The 21,802-nt window shown below is 40.4% G+C and overlaps 1 protein-coding gene across 1 annotated transcript in view; it reads right to left on the bottom strand.

The window, feature by feature from the left end:
• LOC126393564 (ephrin type-A receptor 6-like) overlaps positions 1-21,802 on the bottom strand; it is a 226,335-nt gene that overhangs the window by 156,441 nt on the left and 48,092 nt on the right. The window contains exon 3 of the mRNA XM_050049776.1: positions 17,037-17,700. Coding sequence (XP_049905733.1) covers positions 17,037-17,700 — 664 coding nt within the window. The remainder of the gene's footprint in view (positions 1-17,036; positions 17,701-21,802) is intronic.

Genomic DNA, 21,802 nt, shown 5'->3' with positions numbered 1-21,802 from the left:
ACAATAAGGAAATAATCTGAGTTTAAAATCAGGGTTTCCACACATTTTCAAGAACAGGATTTTAAACTTTTCAATGACTTTTCAAGGATGCATAATAAAATTTCCGTGACTATTCATAACATATAACACAATCATCACTGCATAGTATACTTTACTTCAAATGTTAATTATTTTATCATAGGCAGTCTGTGGACATGGAGCAGTTGAGCTCCCAATGCAGGGAAATGACAGCTGATGGTTTGGTTGGCTCTTGGGTTTATTTCTTTGAAAAAAAATAAAAATAAATTAAAAAGACTGCTCTGTACCTTCAAATACCGTGCTCCACTTTCAGAGCACTTAAACTGACAGTTTAATGGTCTGATCTGCCCATGTCAATTGCTTCATCTTAAAAATGCGGTACAATTTGCAAACTTGAAAACTTTGTGATTCATGACCTTACATATTAAATCACACTGTCACAACATTATTTTTCTTGCCCCACTTGCCCAGTGTTATTCAAACTAGGGTTGTCATGAGAACCCATACTTCGGTACCAAGTCGATGCCAAAAAATACGTCGATACCTGTTTTTTTTTCAGTACTGTAAGTACCGGATACAACTTTGCCCTCAGTGGGCCGTGTCGATTCCTGTCGGAACTGACGGGGGCAGTATACGCGCGTCACTCAGTGCCGAGGACGAGTGCCAAAGAAGAACGCCTGTTCTCCATCGTCTTTGCTAGAATCAATCTTCTACAAGTGCTGCTGGAGCCACAACACCTCGGCTTTTCAAAAAGTCAGGTAGTAGGAGTCGTGTGTGGAGAGGGTTAGGGTTAGAGTTAAAGTTAAAGTTTGAAACAGTTTTAATAAAGTAGTAGTTCTGTTTTTTTGATATTTATCGTGGCATCGATGAGTAGGTGCAGTGAATAAATTCACTGTATGATACATTGCATTGAAGGTTATCCATGGCAGATTACTATAGCAATTTCATTAAATGCAACAAAATTCCTTTTCCAAATCTTTTAAGGATTTGGGGACTTTTCCAGGCCTGGAAAATTAGATGATCAAATTCAATAACTTTTCTAGGTTTTCCATGACTGTGGGACCCCTGTAAAATATACTTCTATTAATCAAAAGTTACTTCAAAGCCAAAATGATAACAGTCAGCTACATCTTAGCACTAAAATGACAAAAACATTGCCTTGAGGAAATAAAAAATGATGTTTTCTTGAACAGGTTGGTGCTGACATTGGCCAAGGTCACCGATCTGTGTGTACGGATGTGGAGCTAGCTTGTGCACTAGATGGGTAATTGTGTTGATGTGTCAGGAGTCAAGAAACCCTGGCTCATGCATCAGTATGCATGAGAAAAATCTGGATAGTGATAGTGATATCTTAATTAGAACAACTTTCAAAACCCTGTCTCCACCCCTCTCGCTAATGAGGGCTGCTTATAAATCATTCATTTTTTACATGGCAGATGAAACATGTATATATTTTAATTATTGGACACACAAGTATAAACTCTTTTACATTATGTCTGCAGGATAAACAAACTGCCACTGAGACGAAACACAGTCATCATTGATGCTGAACCCCCGATAACCCCTGTTTTTTTCGCTCTCTTTTTTTTTCGCTCTCTTTTTTTGCTGGAGAGGAGCTGTCTCCAGCTCCTAAAATGTACTTTCATTTATGACAAGTCTGCTCTTCAATCCAGCCCTGTGATGTCTTATCTGGGCCATGTCGTGCTATACATACCCTTTAATGACTAATTCAGTCTCTTGGTCTCTTACGTACTAAAATAGAACACACACATGAGAAAAAAGGGAAATCAATTGAAATGTTGCAATGTCTGACAGGACTGTGCTCGAGGAGACAAAAAAAAAAAAGGGAAAGAGAAACATCACACGGTGTCGCTTGCTTTTGTTTTCTGAGTGAGAGAGTATGCGGTGTCGAGACAGGCAGGAGCTGTATGTATGTATGCAGAGTGGCGGTACGTTGGGGAATTTATTTTTTTCCAACTGTCTTTGATCACTTCCCGGCTTTGAAGTAACTCTGAGCGAAGGGGGGGAAAAAGCCAAGCAGAAGTCACCGCAAGTTCACATCGCAACTAGGACTCACAAAAAACTGCAATCTGCATAATTTATTCTTTAAACTGTTAAAATGCAAAGAGATGAGGAGATCTCTAGGTGCCCAATAAGCCCGCCCCCCTGCTTGACAACCCCAATTAAACACTCTCCCTCTCCACATTTGTTCTCAATTACAGCTTGAAGAGCGACAACATGAGAGCCTCTAATGCTCATCAAGTGACTGATTTAAAGAGAGACACAGGAAGGTAAAGCACAACCAATTTAGAGGAATGTAATTGATATACAATGTAAATGAGCAAACAGAGATAGCTGTGTAAGACACACATAAAAGAACATGCCCATGCATATGAACACACACACTCACATATCATCATGTTTTTCTCCTCTCCAGCTCTGTCAGTGCGACACATTTGATTCAGACAAGACACTGTGTTCCTAGACTGTTTTCAGTGTTTTGTGTTGTAGCTTGCCGCTGATTGTTTGATTGTGTTTATTCATTTTGATCTTTTTTTTTTTTTTTTACAGAATCTAAGCTTGTTTATGGCTGTTTTTCAGAACTCTGTTATTATCACATCAAGTCAAATGTCAAACACTCAAAGTAGATCTTCTAGACAAACACACACATAGTTGTTTTTTCAATATTTGTAACTACCAAATATTTATTTTAAAATCCAATGTCCCACCCCTCAAAACCTAGAATGAAACCACATTTTTTTGATCTCAATAACCCTATAATTAAATTTAGCCTACAGTGCTGCATGCTCATACTGTATACCCCTGTGGAATTTTAGGAGGGTATGACAATATGAAAAAGCATATACCGCCCAAGCCTTATTTCCATTACTTTAATTTGGTCAGGAGGAGAGACTACAAGAACATCGTTGTTCAAGGTACCACTGTGACAAACACAATCTCCAACCTGCAGTCTGAAACACCGACTACGGCAGCACAATAATGCGAGGCTCATGGAAATACAGCTGAGCCCTCCTCGGCCGTGGAGGATGGCTGTGGACCTACACTGGCTAAACAACCAAAAGTGGATTTTTAATCTTGGACGACTGCAGGCTACAAGCAACAAAGAGCTAACGAAGCTTGTGGCTGGATATGTGTGGATAAAATGTTGCCTGATCTCCATGACTGACTCTCCTTCTTTCAGACAGAGCCTTGACAAAATACCAGTCACAGGCAACAGAAGACCCACAGGAAAGAAATCATTTGCGGGCTATATAGCTTTAGCTGCACTAACCAAAGATCAGGCTGACAGTCACACAGAGGCGCACATGCAAATCTAAATTTTGAGGACCAATTTTGTGGGGTCTCACAGAAAAATAATTAATGAGAAGTGTAACGAATTATTGTTGGCAGGGAGTAACAAGTTAACCATAAATTACCTTTCACAAATGTAAAAAGTACTGAGCAATAAATTACTTTTTTTTTTTGAGTTACAAGCCCAAAACTGATTATAACCTTAAATGCTAAAGTCAAACTTGAATTTTTTTTCTAAATACTTAACCTTAACCCCACCCCAGCCCTAATATGCTGTAACTCTAATTATCTCCAGCCATTAGGTTAATCTCTAACTCTGCTTCTTCTTAATGTGAAAAGCTGCCATAATGTCCTCATAAGAACAATGAACTGTCAAAAGTGGGTCCTCACAAGGGCAGATAAGCATGGACTCAGGGGTGCTCAGCCTCTTTACCTAGACTTTGATCTAGATTGGAGGTCATTGCATCACACAGAACAGAATGTACAGTACAGTACATCCAGTCAGATTCCTAAGAATTTAGCCACAGCATTGTTTTATTGCATCTTGAATTTAAGGACGGTCACCCAGCACACGTTTTGTGCTCAAAAGCTAGCCGTGTTGGCAAGAATAACACTTGCCAGGAAGGAAGGATGTCACAGTGGCTAATTAACACTGGTCTCTATAAAAAGCAAGATAAGATACATATGTCAAGGCAAACTGTAGAATACAGGTCAGCTCCTATTTCAGGAAAGAGCCAATGATGGATGGTGTAGTCACAGCACCAGTGTTAGAGTCAACTACTTCTATTTTGTACATATTCTGCTACCTAACACACTTTGCTGTTGGTTTATAATCTTGTCACCAACACTGGGCTCACATCTGTTTTCCCCCTCTGTGTGATGGCAATTCATTGAGTCTGCCTTCCACACCAGTGGAGTGTCAGTGAGTGAATCAGTGGCAGGTGGAGAAATCAGGCTGCAGACAGAGTAGGAAGATGACCACTGAGTTCATGAACAAGACCCCACCGCCCTCCACTCACTGCAGCCCACATGATGACCTCCCTGGCCTGCTCCAGATGGCACCCATTTTTCATTATGCCAAGAGGCCATTGATCTCTACTGCATGGTCAACACCTATCAGTGGGACAAAGGAGTTCCACATGGCCAGAATACAGTCAAGGTCTGCAGGAAGACCACATCATCGAGAGAAAAAAGCAATCACTAGTCAGTTCAGACTTATGTTAAAAGACTTATTCTAAGTTAAAGACAAGACATACAGCCTCCTGACAAACAAATAGTGCAGGGAGATTATGGCCACTCTGTATATGCATTTGCAACAGGTAATCTCTGGGGATCATTTTTGGGCCAGAAAACATTCAGACCCAGTCTTCTTAGCTCTGTCTATCTACTCCATATACCTCACTACAAGGCATTGATTGAATCTGAATAAAGAAATGAAGAGCGAAGAACAGCACAACTTAAAGGATTAATGTGTAGGATTTAGACCTTCATGTGCATTCACGTCACTAAATTTTAGCTGCCGTTTCAATGTAAATACCCGAAACGCCCGTTCTAGAGCCAGTGTTTGGTTTGTCCATCCTAGGCTACTGTAGAAACAAGGCAGTGCAACATGGGGCACTCCGTGGACAAAGACCGGCTCCCTAGATTGATATTAAGGGCTCATTCTAATCTAATGAAAACACATAAATTCTTAGTTTTAGATGATAATACACTCATGAAAATATAATTATTGATATTAAATTCCATATCCAAGACATCCCCCTAAATCCTACACACTAGTCCTTTAAAATTAAGATGGATATTTGCATTTTTAAACATTAGTCAAAGCAATTAGCCTATTTTTCTTTCATTTTAATTAATATTTGCAGGTAAACAATGATCACGTCCAGTTTTGGGATATCAGTCATGAGAAAGCTATGGCTACAACTCGCATTATCATGTGTTCTTTCAACCACACACGTCTGTGTTGTCACATTAATCAAATTTATGATTACTCACATGCAATACTAAATGTTTTGATTTGGAATAATAGCTAATGAATGTTTTACATTTTCAGTGATTATTCGCTGTGCATGCTGACAGCATGTATTGACAGACAAAGAAGCAGTGGGCTGACAGCAACTATTTACACTGGGCACAATTCAAGCCACATCAAGCCTTTGGCAGGGAAACTCCACGCCTTTCAGTGGTACACTGAGCTTAATGACAACTCAGGGGAAATATGTATTAGCATACCGTCGGCGTTCAAAGAGCTTTCAATTATATTATTTGTGATCGCTGCAGAAGCAAATGCTAATACAATGACTGTGTAGACAACAAACAAAAGTCGTGCCTTCAAGTTCAGCTGCACCGTATGATTTGCATTAATGTAAGTATAAAGTCCATAAGACTGAGTTTAAAAACTCAAAGGATGGGAAATTTAGAAATGTTCTCCTTCAATAAGAAGGAACAGATATGGTGTTTGAGAATGTGATTGAGAAGAAAAAAGGTGAACTCACAAAGGTTGGATTGTGGCCGCTGATAGCACAATGAATTGCTCATCACTTGCAATCACTTTCCTTCCTCTCAAGGTCCGATTCACAGGAGATAATGCGCTAGTGACACTGCAGTGCAAATACGTCCTAATTGCAACTATCCATGTGGCAAAGTATAAATGTTGCCCTTGCACCAGAGATACAGTAGACAGAACGATGACAGAGAGAGAAAGAAAACTGGGGTTTTCAGACTGTGAGCTACAGGTCCTGACCGACGAGATGCAGAAGCACTTCACATATCACCGCTAATAATTCCCCTCTAACTGTGTGCAACTATTAGCTGTGATCTTTGTGATGAGGCTGGTTTTGCAATGAGGCTGATTTGCATAGAAAGGAGCCAATTTTGCGCCAAATGCATGCATATTACCTCATTTAAATAGGTGCAAATAGCACGGGAGCTATGAGAAGCTATTTGCTTGCCAGCGCAGCAAGGGGTGCATTTCACTCTTTGCGGGTGCTTTGAAAATGAAACAGTTTCTTTTTGTCTTATTTGTTTACTGGCCGCAAAAGCCGCACAATCCTTTTGTGCATTCACCCCCGAGAGCTGTCTTCATGCTAGATAAGGAGAAACTCAAGACCCCGCCTTTGATATACCTCGGCTCTGCCCTTAGGAAGAGACATGTCCTTCAGAACTCTGGCAGTGTGTCTGTTGATGCTGAATGAAGTGGGGTTAAATTTATCTGACAATCTCCGATCCACTACCGGCACACACACACACACACACACACACACACACCCTCTCTCTCTCTGTCTCTCTGTCTCTCTCTCTCCAGACACTCCCAATTAAGCCTGAAGGGCCATGCTTGTTAAACTAAAACCATCCTTTTCTGAAATGTCACAGTGTCTCCCTGCAGTGTGGCCCGTCTGTAAACAGCTCTGTTGCTGATGCCAGCCCGAGCCCCCTGGTGTGTCTCCTTGTGTGTGTTTGTTAGAGCATGTTTTGTGAGAGCAAAATGTTGTCTCTTGCATTAACACTCCGCTGTGAATGCTCGAGTGCATTTCGAGGCTTTTTGGGTGCTTCGTGTTTGTTGTTTTAGATGCCAGGTGGTTTAATGTGTGGTATGGGCTGTTGTGCCTTTGCCTCGGCGTGTGTGTTTCATGTGATTCATTATGCGCTTCTTCTTCAGTGCAGCCTCCCTCTCGTGTGTGTGTGTGTGTGTGTGACATCTCATTTGGTGGGCTGACAGGTTGAAGGATATGTGCTGTAATTGTTGTCTGACTGTCTTCAAGCTGTAATTGAAAATGTCTTATAAGTGAAACTTTCTTCAGGATGTGTATACCAGCATGCCAATTAAGACTAATACAGCTGCTCCTGTTTGCTGCCCAATTACTTACGGGTGGCCCACCTTAGACACCTGATGTGTATCCAGTGTCATGCTGGACCTTGCAAACTGTTAGCTCAACACTGAAGGCTTACAAAACTATCAGCACCATTTAACATTTAGCAATTAATTGTGATCTCAAATTAACGTAATAAATCATCTCTGATTTCGAGGTAAGAGGCCAGAAAATGATGGCGAACATGGACAACTTCCACTTCCGAACACAACAGAGCAACCCAGTCTTGGGTCCTAAAAAAACAGAACAAAACAAACTCGTGAAACCCTTTGTGTTTTGTTTTTAAAATTGAATGGACTTGAAAATAGCACAAGTCAAGTTTCAAAATGTCACATCATGTTGTGTTATTCTCATTCCTTGGGGGTATTCATCATTCTTTAATACGAGGGGTGCACAGTAATTCTCAATGTATGTGGCAAAGCATTAGTTTAAAATGTAAATAGATTGCTCTTACTTTGCTGCGCACTAACACAGGGGAGAACCACTTTTGTTCGGCGTATAACAAATAGCGCCCAGCTACAAACATGCCGGTGCGCGCACATATAAATAAACACACACAAACACACTGTGATTACATTATTCATGGCACTGCAGAGAGCTCTTACACAGAGCCCGGCAAACACACAAGACCTGCTGTAAAACACTGAGTGGTAACAGCATCAGCTAGATTGTCTTACAATGAGAGGGATGGAGAGATGGGGAAAGATGGACCGAGAGAGAGATACTGACTGAATGAATGTGTGTGCCAATCATTTAGGTGGAGCGAGGCGTCTTCTTGCATTAACACCAAGGATTGCTCTTATTGATGTTTTGGTCTGTTTGTGTGTGTGTGTGTGTGTGTGTGTGTGTGTGTGTCTGTGAGCAGGCCTATATTTAGACATAGCCATACAAGCCTGTAGCCAAGACTGCTGGAGGATTGCCAAGGAGGATGCGGAAATATAAACTATACTATATACCTTTATTAAATAACAGTATGTTGTAATATGACATCATGCATATGTCATAGACATGTTAACCTCCCCATTAACTATGTACCTGAAAGAAAATATAAATCACAATAGGATATTTTAGTCAGCACCACACAATAGCCACTGACACGCATGTCAAAACAAAGCGATTATGCCACATTGCAGACTTTATAAAACAAAATATTCATATTACAGTCCAAACAGCAATGCTCACCTCTAACTGTAACAAGAAGTATGAGGACAAAAGTATTTAATGGAGATAAATTGCTGGCTGTTTTCTAAAGAAGAACCTCTTTCTCTGCCTCCCTCAGCTCTTTCCTCACTGCCTCTGCTACCTCTCTGTAGGGAGGGAATGTACAACATATGAAACACTGTTCATAAATCTATATTCTACTCCATAAAGCTACATTAACCACAATTAGCAACAAAGAGCTCAACATATGTAATGCAAATAATGAAATCCAAAATAAAGAAACTGCAAAAGTACAGAATATTCCTAATCCCAAATCCTAATATACATCACATAGGAACAAGGCTTCCAGATAATATAGCCTCCATGTGATGGATTTTGTGTTAATTAACTGATTAATATGAACCAATTCGGACTGAGATGGTCATATGACCTTATGTTTTATATACAGCCAAGTTTAATGCATCCTATGCTTAATGAAAGAAATGAATGCCAACACTGAAGGTACTGACATCATCACTTGTTGAACAGGAGTATGGCAGGTGTTCCCAAAAAGACAGCAGCAGCAGAAGCAAAGAGAGCTATACTTGTAATAGTAATAATTCTTCTTACTTATTCAGCAACTGCAGGGCAGGGCTGGGGTCTAAATGGTCCAATGTATTGTGTGTTTACATACATCTCATCTCTATGAACAGATATCTGCATATGTAAGCAATCTGTTGGTAATACTTTAAGATTTTGTTATCAGAAGCATTCTACTTCCTGTTCGTAGTCAGGTTTGTATTGGCAACTCATGCTTAAGCAGGGTCTCAGAGTCCATCGGCTATCATCTGACAGGTTGAGACATTTCGTTTTTTATTAGCTTTTTACAAAATTATCTGCATTCATATGCAGATATTTGTTTATTGAGATTAGCTTAGATGTTGTCTGGAGCTGTCATAAGTTGCTAATCAAACTGTAAACAACAAGTGGCCCATTGAAGAGGAAGTCTTTACCCGAATATCCACTGGCCTCACTAGATTTCCCCAATGAGGGGCCATTGGTGTGCGTCCATCTCAGCCAAAACAATGAATTGCTCCTGTTAAACTTGAGTTCCTTAGCACTACTATCCATTGAGCCATGTGACTGTCAAAGGGGTCATGAAGCTTTCTATCATGGCCACATATGCACAAGAGAAAGAAAGCGACAGTCACTAAGAGAGAAAGAGAGAATACAAAGAAAATAGCATTTTTATTTGTCTCGAACAAAAGCAAGCTGAGAAATGACACAGGAATAACTACTGCAAGAAAGTGTTCAGCCACACACTCAGAAATAGGAAATATACCGTACATTTATAGCCTGTTTCCACAGAAAAAAGTTTTCCAGTGTCCCTAAAGACAAGCTCAGGAAGTTTACCTGCATTTTGAAAGGAGGAACCAGAGTCTACATTTTTTTCCTCTGTCACAGTTCCTGGCCTTTCAAAAGTCCCTGACCTCGTGGTATTAGGTTATGGTGGCCCAGGAATTACTGTGGGGGAGTTTGCTTTCCTGAACATGACTCACCAGTCATTCATTCAATGCAGTTACATACTAAAGCAGAATTAAATCACTCAGAGACTGAGACAAGCTTTCTGGAGTGTTCAGTCCACTCTGCAAGTCTCCTTTTCATTCATTCATATAACACAAGAGTCACTCCACAGTGAATACAAAGAAACAGCATGATGACTTTGTGTTGTTGCATCATCATGATTGAAGACGGTGTCTCAAATGACGTTGTTATTTCTGAAACTTTTTGTTCAAGAGGGTGCATTAGTGTACACACACATACACACACACTTACTTTTTACACATACTCTGCCTGTGTACTGGTCTGTGGATTAATTCTAACACAACTTGCACAAAAGTTCTTTTATTTATTTATTTTTCTAAAAAGTGCTCTCTTCATAAACATTTCAGTCTCCTTCTATCTAATCTTCACACTCCAAAGCTGCATTATAGATCATTTCAGAACTGATGCATCACTGCCTCCTTTAGATCAGTGGAAGAGAGAGGAACTACTGGCAGGCCTGTGTATTGCATCACTTGCATGCTTGTGTGCACATGTCCTCATGCGCTTGCATAAGAGCGATCAAGATAGCGGCCCACTCATCATGACATACAGTATTCATAGTGCTAATAGTGGTTAAAAACTCCACATCGAAGCTTTGCCTTATGTACCACAAAGCCACCCGCTGTCATGTGATTACATCATGACATTTAATGTTTTCGTCTCATAACCACACTGATAATTGTAGATTAGCACTCATAAAACTGTCCTTCAAGAAGATAAAACAAGAAAATGGGTGCTAATATGACGACATTGCCAGCCTAAATCTGTACATGGGGGAGCATGCCTGTTAGAACGTGGGTTATAGGGGTTATTGTTAGCTGATAGGTTTGATTAACTTCAGCCTTACTGCAGCACACTGACACTCCAATCTTCATCCAGGAAATGAATAGGGGATTAGAGTACTATTGTGACCAAAAGCACTGGGTCTGAATTAGAGAAGAAAGATTATTTGGCTTTAGCTGGGTGAAGTGCTTGTCCTTTTTTCCTACCCCAGTGGAGCTGAAGCCCCTTATTCAGACTTCACACGGCTCATCTTTTCTCTGGGATAAATAAAGGTTTGCAAGTCAGAACTTGAAGGTTTGTTTGTCACATATTTGGAGCTGGGTTAGTGTTGGGGTTATCTCATGAAAAGAATTGAAAAACTAAGCTGATCCGCAGCGCCATTTGTGGGACCTGAACTCAGTAATGTGCTAAGGAGAACTTTGGCCCACACCTCTGCTCATACCACAACAAAATTCACAGGAATCTGTTGTAATTAAAGAGTAAAAATACATTAACTACATAAGATTATTCAACATTTACCCTCTCTCCTTTTCAACACCTCCACAGTGGAAACAAAAACACTTCTATTTAACATGCATTTAAGAGTTACAGTATTGGCTTTAACCTCTGCTCTAATTCAGAGCGACTTACAGTGAGTGCATGAGCTGCATAACGATTAAATCCCACATCATAATACATAAGCAACCACAGATGAGGAGAACAAAGGTCAGTGCTGTGCTTTTAAAAAGACTTATCAACGATGGTATTTGACTGATATCACAGATCATTCAAACCTGTCATTTCTTTCAAGCCTAGTCAAGCAGCCACAGCATCTAAAGGACCAGTCGCTTGTAAACTGGGAATTGAAGTATTAGCTTTAGCAAGCCACCTCAGTCTTTCTCCTTCAATGCCCAAGGCGCTCCAGTGGTACCTTGTGCGGAGGCTTTTAATAACGACGCCTGTTTGAATCCTGGAACAATGAGCAAGGGCTGCATTTCAGGGCTGACATTGCAGTAAAATGCCATCACATTGCCCAAAGGGCTAAACTTAACCCAACTGTGAAATCTGCTTCTTAGAGAGCGAGGGGTGAAGGATAGAAGGGAGGGAAGAGGGAGAAGGGAAGGCAAATTATTGTAGTCTGTTGGGTCTATAGGGATGCTGATTGGTGACCATGTTGTGGTTGCTTATAATTACAAATGGCAAAGAGCACAAATGCTGTTCAACAAAACTATGATGGTGAAGCAGACACATTTAAAATAGTTCTTGCCTTTTAATTGTTAGACTCTGTATCATACTAGTACACTGTATGCTTACATTTTTAAAATGTGTTTTTCAAAATGAACTCTTTGGTCTACAAGGTAGGTTGCATCACATCAAACCATCACATTTCAACCTGTCCCAAAAGCAAGCTCACTCTGTTTTCCCCTCCAAGTCCTCAAGAGTGAGTTTATTCATCATTACTAAGCGTTTTCTGTCACGCAACAATTACATATAAAAATAGGGAAATATAATAAAAGGGACGAACATGAAATCAAGTAACCATTTTGGTACAGTCCGGCTCTAATCACAGCTGCAGTTCAACCCCTGGCCCGTTGATTGCGATGCAGCTGTGCATGCAGCTGGGAAACCACGCCGACCCGTGTCACAAGATGAATCGTAATCAACTGTACAAGGACATCTGGTTCTGGATGGTGGGAGAAGAGCATTGAATAGTCTTGAAATCATTTTTCAAAAGAGCACTAAGCGGGGCTGTAGTTTGTGGTGGTGTTGGGTGGATGCATCATTTTGTGGAGGGGAACGAAATTGCACTGTCATTCAATTTGCATTGATACTTCCATCTATTCTGCATCTCGTTCATTCTGGTAAAAGCAAAGTGAGTGTACACTGACTTTATTTAAATCTGACAAATTACAGCCTGATACAGACAAGATTTGTGTCAAACTGGCACCTTTCTTTCTGTAAGTGCCAGCATCTTTTTTATTTTATTTTAAAGTGTTTGCACTGAATTTAAAGCGCTTGCAGGTGTTAAAATCAGTGTCAATCAAGTAGCACCATATATAATGTAATGGACCTCATGCTGCAACATGCTCTTATATTCTTTCTTAATTTTATGTCAGGAGAAAAAATAAGAGAAATCAACCCCAGATGGACCAATCTTAGAATCTTAGTTCTTAACTATCCAATTCTGCTGTAACCCAGGTGTACTGAATAATGAATCCCTCTTGATCATAAATTGGAGGCACGTGGCTGATTGTTTGTTTTTAGCAGAGGTAATGTCTCCTAAACAATACATAAGGGCAGGTGCTGTGCTGTGTGCAAATACTCTGGCACACAACCAAGAACTGGAGAGATGCCACCAAAAAAAAAGGTTGTAATAAAAGAACTTCTGCAATAGTTAAAAAGAGGTACTGTTAAATACATTTAAACAGAGTCAATGTGATTTTCCATAGAATCAGCACTGGAATTACAGGAAAATCAACTAGAAATACCACCTCACGGTTGTATGGCCCAACAAACCAGTCAAGCTGCAGTTACAGTTTACATCCATGTCTATCCAGACTCATATAGTCATGACAGTATACAATGCTTTAAATATGGATGTTGCTGTAAAGAAACTGCATATTCTACAACAGTGGTTCCCAAATGGTTCAGCCATGGGGTCCAGATTTCTCCTTAGTCATTAGTTTAAGGTCCCACAGTTTAATATTTCCAGTGTCATACGTGTTTTGACATGTCGTTGAGCTAGTTTGCCATCTCTGTCAAGTAGCTGTCGGTTGGTCACTTGCACTCACACTACAGCAGAAAACAGCCTTTTTAACTAAAAGCTTTGTGTGGAAAAGTTACTGTACTTAAAATCAAAGTCATGATTGCGAGTCACTTGCGTTTCATTCAGTATGGGCCTACAACCCACTTTTGGACCACGACCCACCAGTTGGGAATCGCTGTTCTTAAACGTGGATGCTACACACACATCTTCAATCCGGCAGCATGGGAGATTAAAACCATCTACGGGGTTTTTTCGGACCTAATTGTATTGTAGAGTTTTGCACAGCGGCGACCAGACCTTTGCTCTCAAACCACAAAAAAATGTGATGGCACAACAGTCTCCTTCAGTACATTATTCTATGCTTTCTTTTGATTTTCACATTGGCTAGTCATCCTGTTTAATTTGTCTTCTGATTAAATCGGAACCGTTGAAACAAGTTGTAGGAAGCCTCTGCAAGTAATTGGTTGCTGGCAGACACTCTGTGCTGCAATAAAATGGTTAATCAGCAGTGCCGTGCACTGTAGAGCCGATGCGCTGCTGGTTCTGCCGGCCTGAATAGAATATAATGTCTATAGCCTTACTGTTGTGTACAGCTTTATAGACTGAGCTGAGTAGTGATGCGCGGGTCGACCCGTAACCCGCGGGACCCGCAAATGGACCTGCGGGTCGGGCAGCAGTGATCGTCTGTTAAATCGGTCTGTAAATGATATTTTGGCATTATTGGCTGAGCAGGTGACAGTCCGTGGTCGTTTTCAAAACACGCTTGTGTCACGCAATCCAAAAGAAACTTGTTGAAACTTTAAACAATAATTTATTGTACAAAACGGGGGAAACAAACGTTGACAAAAATGGTTCCATAATTCATATTAAATTAGAGTTAGAGTTAGAGGGAATAGTGATAAAGTAGTAAAACTTGGCATTGATCCACAGCCTCAGACGGATGCGCTCAAGCGTGCCGTATGCACAAGCTCAGTAGGCTATACTATATTTTCACATTTTTAACAATGCAATTTAAAGGTTTTGATTTTTATTGATAACCTACATTTACCAACAAAAAGACTACATTTAGCACCAAAAAAATATGTTATTAAAAAAGGGTAAATAAAAAACGAATATCGAATACCAAATTTTCATAACGAATACCTACCCATAGAAACGAATATTCGAATATCCGAATATTTGGGTACAGCCCTAACTTGTAGATTGCAGATTTATCTACTCTACATTATAGACACGTGTACCAGTTGACCTGACATCTGGCCTTTAAGTGGCTTGAAAAGAAGTTGCATTGGACCTTCATGAAGGTATGTTTCTTTTTTTTGGTACTATAGCATTCCCAGTGAGTGGTGCTGCCAGCGATAACCCAAAGCTCATATCAGAGAGTTGAGGATCAAACTGCTACCAAGCCAGCCGAGGTAATCTGTCAAACCAAGGTAGCCCCTGGGACAGCGGGTGGTAGACCACTGATATACACAACAACATTCCTGCACACTTGCACGATCACATACACTCCATTTCTCTGTAAATATAAAAATAACACACACAGACACACACGCACACTATATGAATCCACTGAAAGAGTTCTGATTCCTTGATCATCAGCTTCAACACAAGACATAGCATTATGTTTCACTTTATAACAATTCACTAATGCATGCCTTCTTGTATATTACACAAACAGAAACAAAATCATGATGCTTACGTCCTCAGTAAAAAAGCAAAAGCTGGACTAACATTCATCAGCACAAACACATAAAAGAATACGTCTGTCATTTTAACCACTTGGGAGAATTTAAAACCCAAAAGCAACCATTCAAGCATTCACTTTTCTTGATAACACTGTTTAGGATTTGTGTTATCATAGCAAGCCCCTCCACTTATCTTTCATGTACTATAACCATGAGTTACTGCTGAGTGCGTCGTGGCCTTGCAAAAATGTTCTCTTTGGAATCCCTGCAGTATCCAAAAGGCCAAGGCAATGCAGGACAAGTGTCTAGCAAAGGGACATTAATGTCACGGAATAAAAAATATATGTAGACCCGTGCATCTGTGTGTACACACACTCCAATATAGCACACACTCTAATACAGCCTGAGACAGAATTAGGAGCGGTCTCTGCCATCACACTAACAAACCTACACACTCTAATCCCCTCACATTAGATCTCATCTTATTCCCCAAAGAGTTAGCAGCAGGCAATAACAGAGTGAGCGGAGGAAAATGAAGGAGGGGTGATGAGGAGCGGGAGAGAATGAGGAGGGAAGGTGAAAGATAAACTTGCTTTTGTAAACTGTTGATGTATGACAGCACAGCAGCAGTGTATAAATATAGTAGTGGTAGTATGAGGAGTATAGAGGGTTGTAGAAAGATGGAAAGCATCTGACGTATAATATATCATTTGTAGTTGTTGCGTCCATTGTTATAACACATGAAGTAAATGGAAATGAAGCCCTGCAGACATTATATCAACCACTTCATCTATCTACACTGCTTATCTGTATGACTGGCTGATACATCAATATGTATGTTAAGTAGACCAAATAAGGAATTGACTTCCTGGCCATGGTACTATATTACACTGTATGTCGTACCATGTTGATAAGAGATTATATGAATAAATGGGGACAGAGAGAAGACTGTGAATAAGATAAGGAGGGAATATACTGAAAGTGTGCAAGGGAGAAAAGCATTTGGGTAAAAAATAAGAATAGTGCTGCATTTATGTTTAATGGTCTGGACAGAAGATATCAGTTTCCCTACTTGACAGTGTAATTCACCTCAGTTTTCAGACAGCAAATAGAGCTAGAAAATACTGTAACCCTCAGTTTCAGGTTGTAAATTCTCAAAAACTGCCATTCATTCCAGTTTTCAGATGGTAAACACTCAAAGAACATAACACTCATCCTTGAGTTGGGGTCAAATATCCTGATTACTGAAACACTTGTGTACACTTTTGTGTAGGAAATAGGCTATAGGAAATGATTAACTCAGGGCAATGGCACAGTAAACCTTTTCTGTTGAAGCTTTTCAGGAACTAGCCATGCTGACAAAAGCCATGGAGTCATGCTTAAAGGTCCAGTGTGTGGGATTAAGGGGCATCTATTGGCGGCAGAAATGGTATATAATATTCACAACTATGTTTTAATTAGTTTATAATCACCTGAAACCAATTATCGTTGTTTATTTGTTATTGTAGAATGAGCTGTTGATGAGTCTTCTACAGAAGTCCTGAACGAACAGACCAAACACTGGTTCTACATAGGGCCATTTGCGTTTCACATTGGCCATTGTAGTTCTCCTACATGCTTGGCACATGTGGGAAGTTTCAGTTCTGCAAATGCACCACTAGATGCTGCTAAATCCTACACACTAGACCTTTAAGTCAGAGGTTGATATTCTGACATAACTACACTCTTTAGCTGGAGTGTATCACTGACAAGGTCAACTCTCCAGACCAGAGCCAGTTTCTCCCTATTGTGAGACATGGAGTTCCCTCTTCAATATATGATACAGTGATGAATGAAAAGCAAAATGAATGACAAAAAGGTTGAAAAACTCACCAGTACATGTGCCATCAATCTCCTCATATGCAACGCTGCAGACACATCTTCCTAAGGGGACCAACCAGTCTCCATCAGCTCCACAGAACAGTTTGGGTGTGTCTCTTTCTTCAGCATGGTCAATACATGCCCCCCGCACCTCCACCAATGAGGAAGAGTCCACACGAGGCACTGTGTCCGGAAATGAGGCCAGGTTCCTCAGTGTGAATGGACATTTCTTATAGTAAACCCTCACAGAAACCAAAGCAATGCAGGCACCAATGTCCTGAAACGCCAGATAGAAGCCCTTCTTGGTCATGGGTCCCACCTCACGCACCTCTGTGTTGAGCTTGAGAATGCGATCTCCAAGATCCATCTGAGTGAAGCTCTCATCGGCAGCAATGGTGTCGATCTTGGTGTACTGTGGGGGCTTGAATTTGACACCGTGAGCCTCATCGGTCTCATGGTAGAAAAGGTTGAAGGTTTCTTTGCAGGTGCCAGACACCCAAGGGATGGAGTTGCAGTCACGCAGGGTGAAGCGAAGTTCCACGTAGATCTTTTGGGCAGCCTGTCGAGAGATCCAGTTGGAGCGAAGCCAGTTGTTCTGGTTGGGCTCCATCACATTGCAAACCTGGAAAGTATGGATGGGCCGGTTATGCTCGTCCATCTCCGTGATGGCGTCCCACTGAACAGGAAATAAGAAAGGGGTTGGGGAAAGAAGAGGGAAAAGGAGGGAAAGGCAAAGAATAATAATTAATTAATCAATAGTAATTAAATGATAAGAGCAAAAGTCTTAAGTCCCTCTAGTGGCCCCAGCAGGCAACTGCGCTCAATAATAATTCAAAAGGTGATGAAGAGAATGAAGAACACCCTACTGTTTTTGGTAGTTAGGCTTAAAATGTAAATTTTGTCCTGATTGTGTCACTTAAGGATACACCATGGGGTCATTGAAATCCAAAAGCTTCATCCCTTTTTTGAGCATTAATATGATCAGCAAGTTTAATTGCAATCTGCCTGTTTCTGCACCTTTTGTAAAAATTGAATGTGGGCTAGAAGTTGCATGAGAGGAAATCTGAACGAAGAGTCAAGACTGTCTTCCCAAGAAGAATGACATTATTAGTTGTTTCAGAAAGTGCCCCAAAATGACATGTCTTTTGTTCAAGTGACAAAGCCCTAGAGGCCTTAGTAATTATGACAGCAGCAAAAGGAAGAAGTCAGTGTGGGGACGACATCAGGGTGGATGGATGGGTCAATGAAGCATCAGACATTACCGTTCCTTTCCAGTTTCCAACAATGAATCGTTATCTTAATATGACCATAACTGCTTCTGAACCCCGACCATGTGTTTTTAACTGTAACCATGATGACAAAGCTCCTTTAACAATAGCCTACTTATTTTAACCAAAGAATGCAAGATATTTTCCTCAAGGGGAGTTCATTGTTGAAGTTCAGTTTAGGGCTGCGTTGATCCCCCGACAAAAAGAAGCAAAACATTTACTTAAATAGAAACAGTGGTATGTTAATAACCTTGCTGTATTACACAAAAACACTGCCTGCTATCACAGTGGGGTTTAAATCAGTTAAATTCAGAGGGCTTTATTGGCATTGGAAACATATGTTCACATTGCCAAAGCAAGTGTGAAATAGAAACAGAAGTTGCACATACAATAAGTAAATTCCTACAAGAGTTTGGTTTGTATACATATCCCTACTAATTGGCTAACACCTCTGACACACCCATCAAATTAGAGAAAAAGCCCATGGCAAATCATTTCATACCGTTTTGAGGAAACGCGTCATTCAACTCAGAAACTGTTCCAAAACAGTGCACGGGTTTTTCCAGATTGAACATGCCCCAAGCGTAGACCTTGGCTGCATTCAGCCCCAACAAAACATAGCAAAACATTAGGCTCGTTCCAGATGAGCCAGGCCTGCACAGATTTGATCACTGGCAATCTCCGCACAATGCACGCTGGTTAGATTTGTGTCCGACTTCATCCTGACTTGCTCTGACATCATACAAAAGTGGACAACGATAATCTCAGGGGACCAAGCCAGCCGCAGTTTTTAGACCCAAGGCTTGATGGGAAACGCCTGGCTCTCATCTGACCAAACAGCTGATTGGTTTAAATGTTGACTCAATAAGATAACGTTTAACACAAATTCAAAATTTTTGTTGAATGGGAGAGAGTTTGATATTATTTGTCTGATTTGAAGGTTTATTCTGTTAACAGAAAACATGTTGTGTGACTTATGGGGATGTTGAGTAGTCAGAGACTAAATACATTTATCATAAACTGTAGGCTGTGGCTTAGTATTAACATTGGATTGTGATTTAGCAACACAAAGACTTGTGGTCAGTGGGATGTAAGGATTCTTAAAATAACATCCTTACAGATGTAAAGCCCTGACTATATCTGACTGAGCTTTAACGAAAGCTGTTGTTTTATATTTCCTTCCTCTCAAAACATTAACTTAATAATGTAGTTGTGGGGACAGGTCTGCTCTGCAGCAGCGAACTGATCTGATGCTAATTTACATAAGAATTCATGTAAAATGGAGGTTGAACCATGAACATAAATTACTGATCACCTTGAAAGCATTTTAATAGGCTACTCTGTCATAATTAAAACAATTGGAGACTGAGAACAAACTGATACATGAGTCTGATAACATTTGCAATAAATTGACATTAGATCTGACAGGATGTGAGTGTTTCTGTGACTTCCTATACGGACTGAAGGCTGATGGAAACCATCGGGAAACTGTCCGACTTCACTGCGGCTTTTTGTCACCACCTCCTGCTGCAGCTGCCTGATCTCGTCCACTTCCCAGGCGAGGCGCAGTTCATCTTGAACAAGACCATTTATTTAAACAAAAACTGTGGTGTGTTGAACATGTTGAGTTTCACAGGCATACTGCCTTTTTATGCAGTGGGGCTGAATTCAATTTAATTAAAAGGGGCTTAATTGGCATGGGAAACATACATTTACATTCCCAAAGCAATTGTGAGATAAAAACAAAAATTCTATGTGTAATGAGTAAAGATCTACCAGAATTTTGTTTATGTACATGTCACTGCTGATTGGGTACATCTCTAGCACATCTACCAAATGAGAGAAAATGCACCTCAGAGCCGTGTCACCTTGTTTCAACCCACTTCACCCCGTTTTGAGGAAACATGGCATTCAACCCGGAAACTGTAGCAAAATGGTACACATTGTTTTCAGATTAACCATGCCGCTGCTGGTACTACAAAAAGTGGAACTTTTAAAAACAGTATGAATATGTGAATTAAATCATGACAATCTCGACCGAAATGATGACCAGACGAAACATTATCCTCACACCGGCAGGTTAAAAAAAACACACGAACGAACTAAAAATGTCTTTTACTCTCACTCTGTCTGGAATTCTAGCTTTTCTCTCAGAATGATGTCTGACTCCAGCTGCCTTGTCATCAGCTCTGCAACTCCCAGGTCACATGATCAGGGCGTATGGCAGCTTTGCAGGGTCATGAGGTTACCTGTCCCCATGTTGATGGGAGAGAAGTTAATGGGGGTTTTTAGCCCCCTGGTCCCGCACGGCTCTCTGGTTTTATTAGAGTGGGGACTGGCTACATGGGCGACCCGAAAACCAACCAACATCGACCTCCAAGAATCAAATTACCTGCCTGGGAAAAAGGGCTCTCAAATCACTTCGCTTACAATGCAGCATTGGACCTTCCACAACCTGCAGCGTTTGCCTTTGTGTATGTGTCTTTTTTATTTAGACTGATATGCAAACCGTTTTGCTTGCTTTAAAATATTACTACTACTACTATTACTTCACCCACACCCAATACTGTCTCCTAGTATGAGCCAAACACTATAATCAACACCGCTTTCACAGCAAGAGATGCAACTAGGAGGTTAGGTGAAGAGGGCCAAGCGTGAACCTATTAATTACCAACCAACACATTCACGTAACTATCATTTTGTATTTAAAAGTAAACTGACTACATTGCAAACACACACACACACACACACACACACACACACACACACACACACAGGACCTGTTCCCATTCTCCGGCCTGAGAGAAGAGATCCCCATTCTAATTAATGCCTGGAAAACATCTCCTTTATAGGCAAACACAGTCCAGAGAGTTGCGATAGAGCTGCTGGTTAATTTACCAATACTATTTGCCTGATAAGCTCGTGCATTTAATAAGCTGTTTTGCACTTAGCTAAATATTACCTCTTGATGAGAGTAGTAATCAAAGCCTAATGTTTGCTTTCACATACTCATTATCCTTTTTAATAACATGTTCTAATTCAATCATCCAAAGACGACAGGCTTTAATCTGCTCTTCCCTCAAGGTGTAATTGTAGCGTTACAGACAGACAAATTGATTTTGATTAGATATGATATTGCCCATCACATGTGAGACTATGCACAATGAATTTTGTTTGGCTTTCACAGCACTGCAGTAAATTTGGGTGCAAATACGGTCAGTGTGTAAGCCAAAAATCCTTATCTAAAGATGAGAGAAACACAGCTCACCAAACAAGGAAAGGTACCATAATCAATTCACAATCAGAATTTATTTCTCGGGTCAGTTAACGGCCTGTTTTACTAATTTACATATCTACCTTAATATTTTATCTTGACCTACTGTTTGTCAAAGTGTTTATTTTATGACTCAAAGGACCAGTGTGGAGGGTTTTGGTGGATCTACTCTCAGAAATGGAATATAATATTCATAATTAGGTTTATATTAGTGTATATCACCTAAAATCAGAATC

The sequence above is a fragment of the Epinephelus moara genome, chromosome 7 (assembly GCF_006386435.1).
Source record: "Epinephelus moara isolate mb chromosome 7, YSFRI_EMoa_1.0, whole genome shotgun sequence".
Lineage (NCBI taxonomy): Eukaryota > Metazoa > Chordata > Actinopteri > Perciformes > Serranidae > Epinephelus > Epinephelus moara.
Note: the sequence above shows the minus strand (reverse complement) of the source record. Positions and strands in the feature narration are given on the sequence as shown.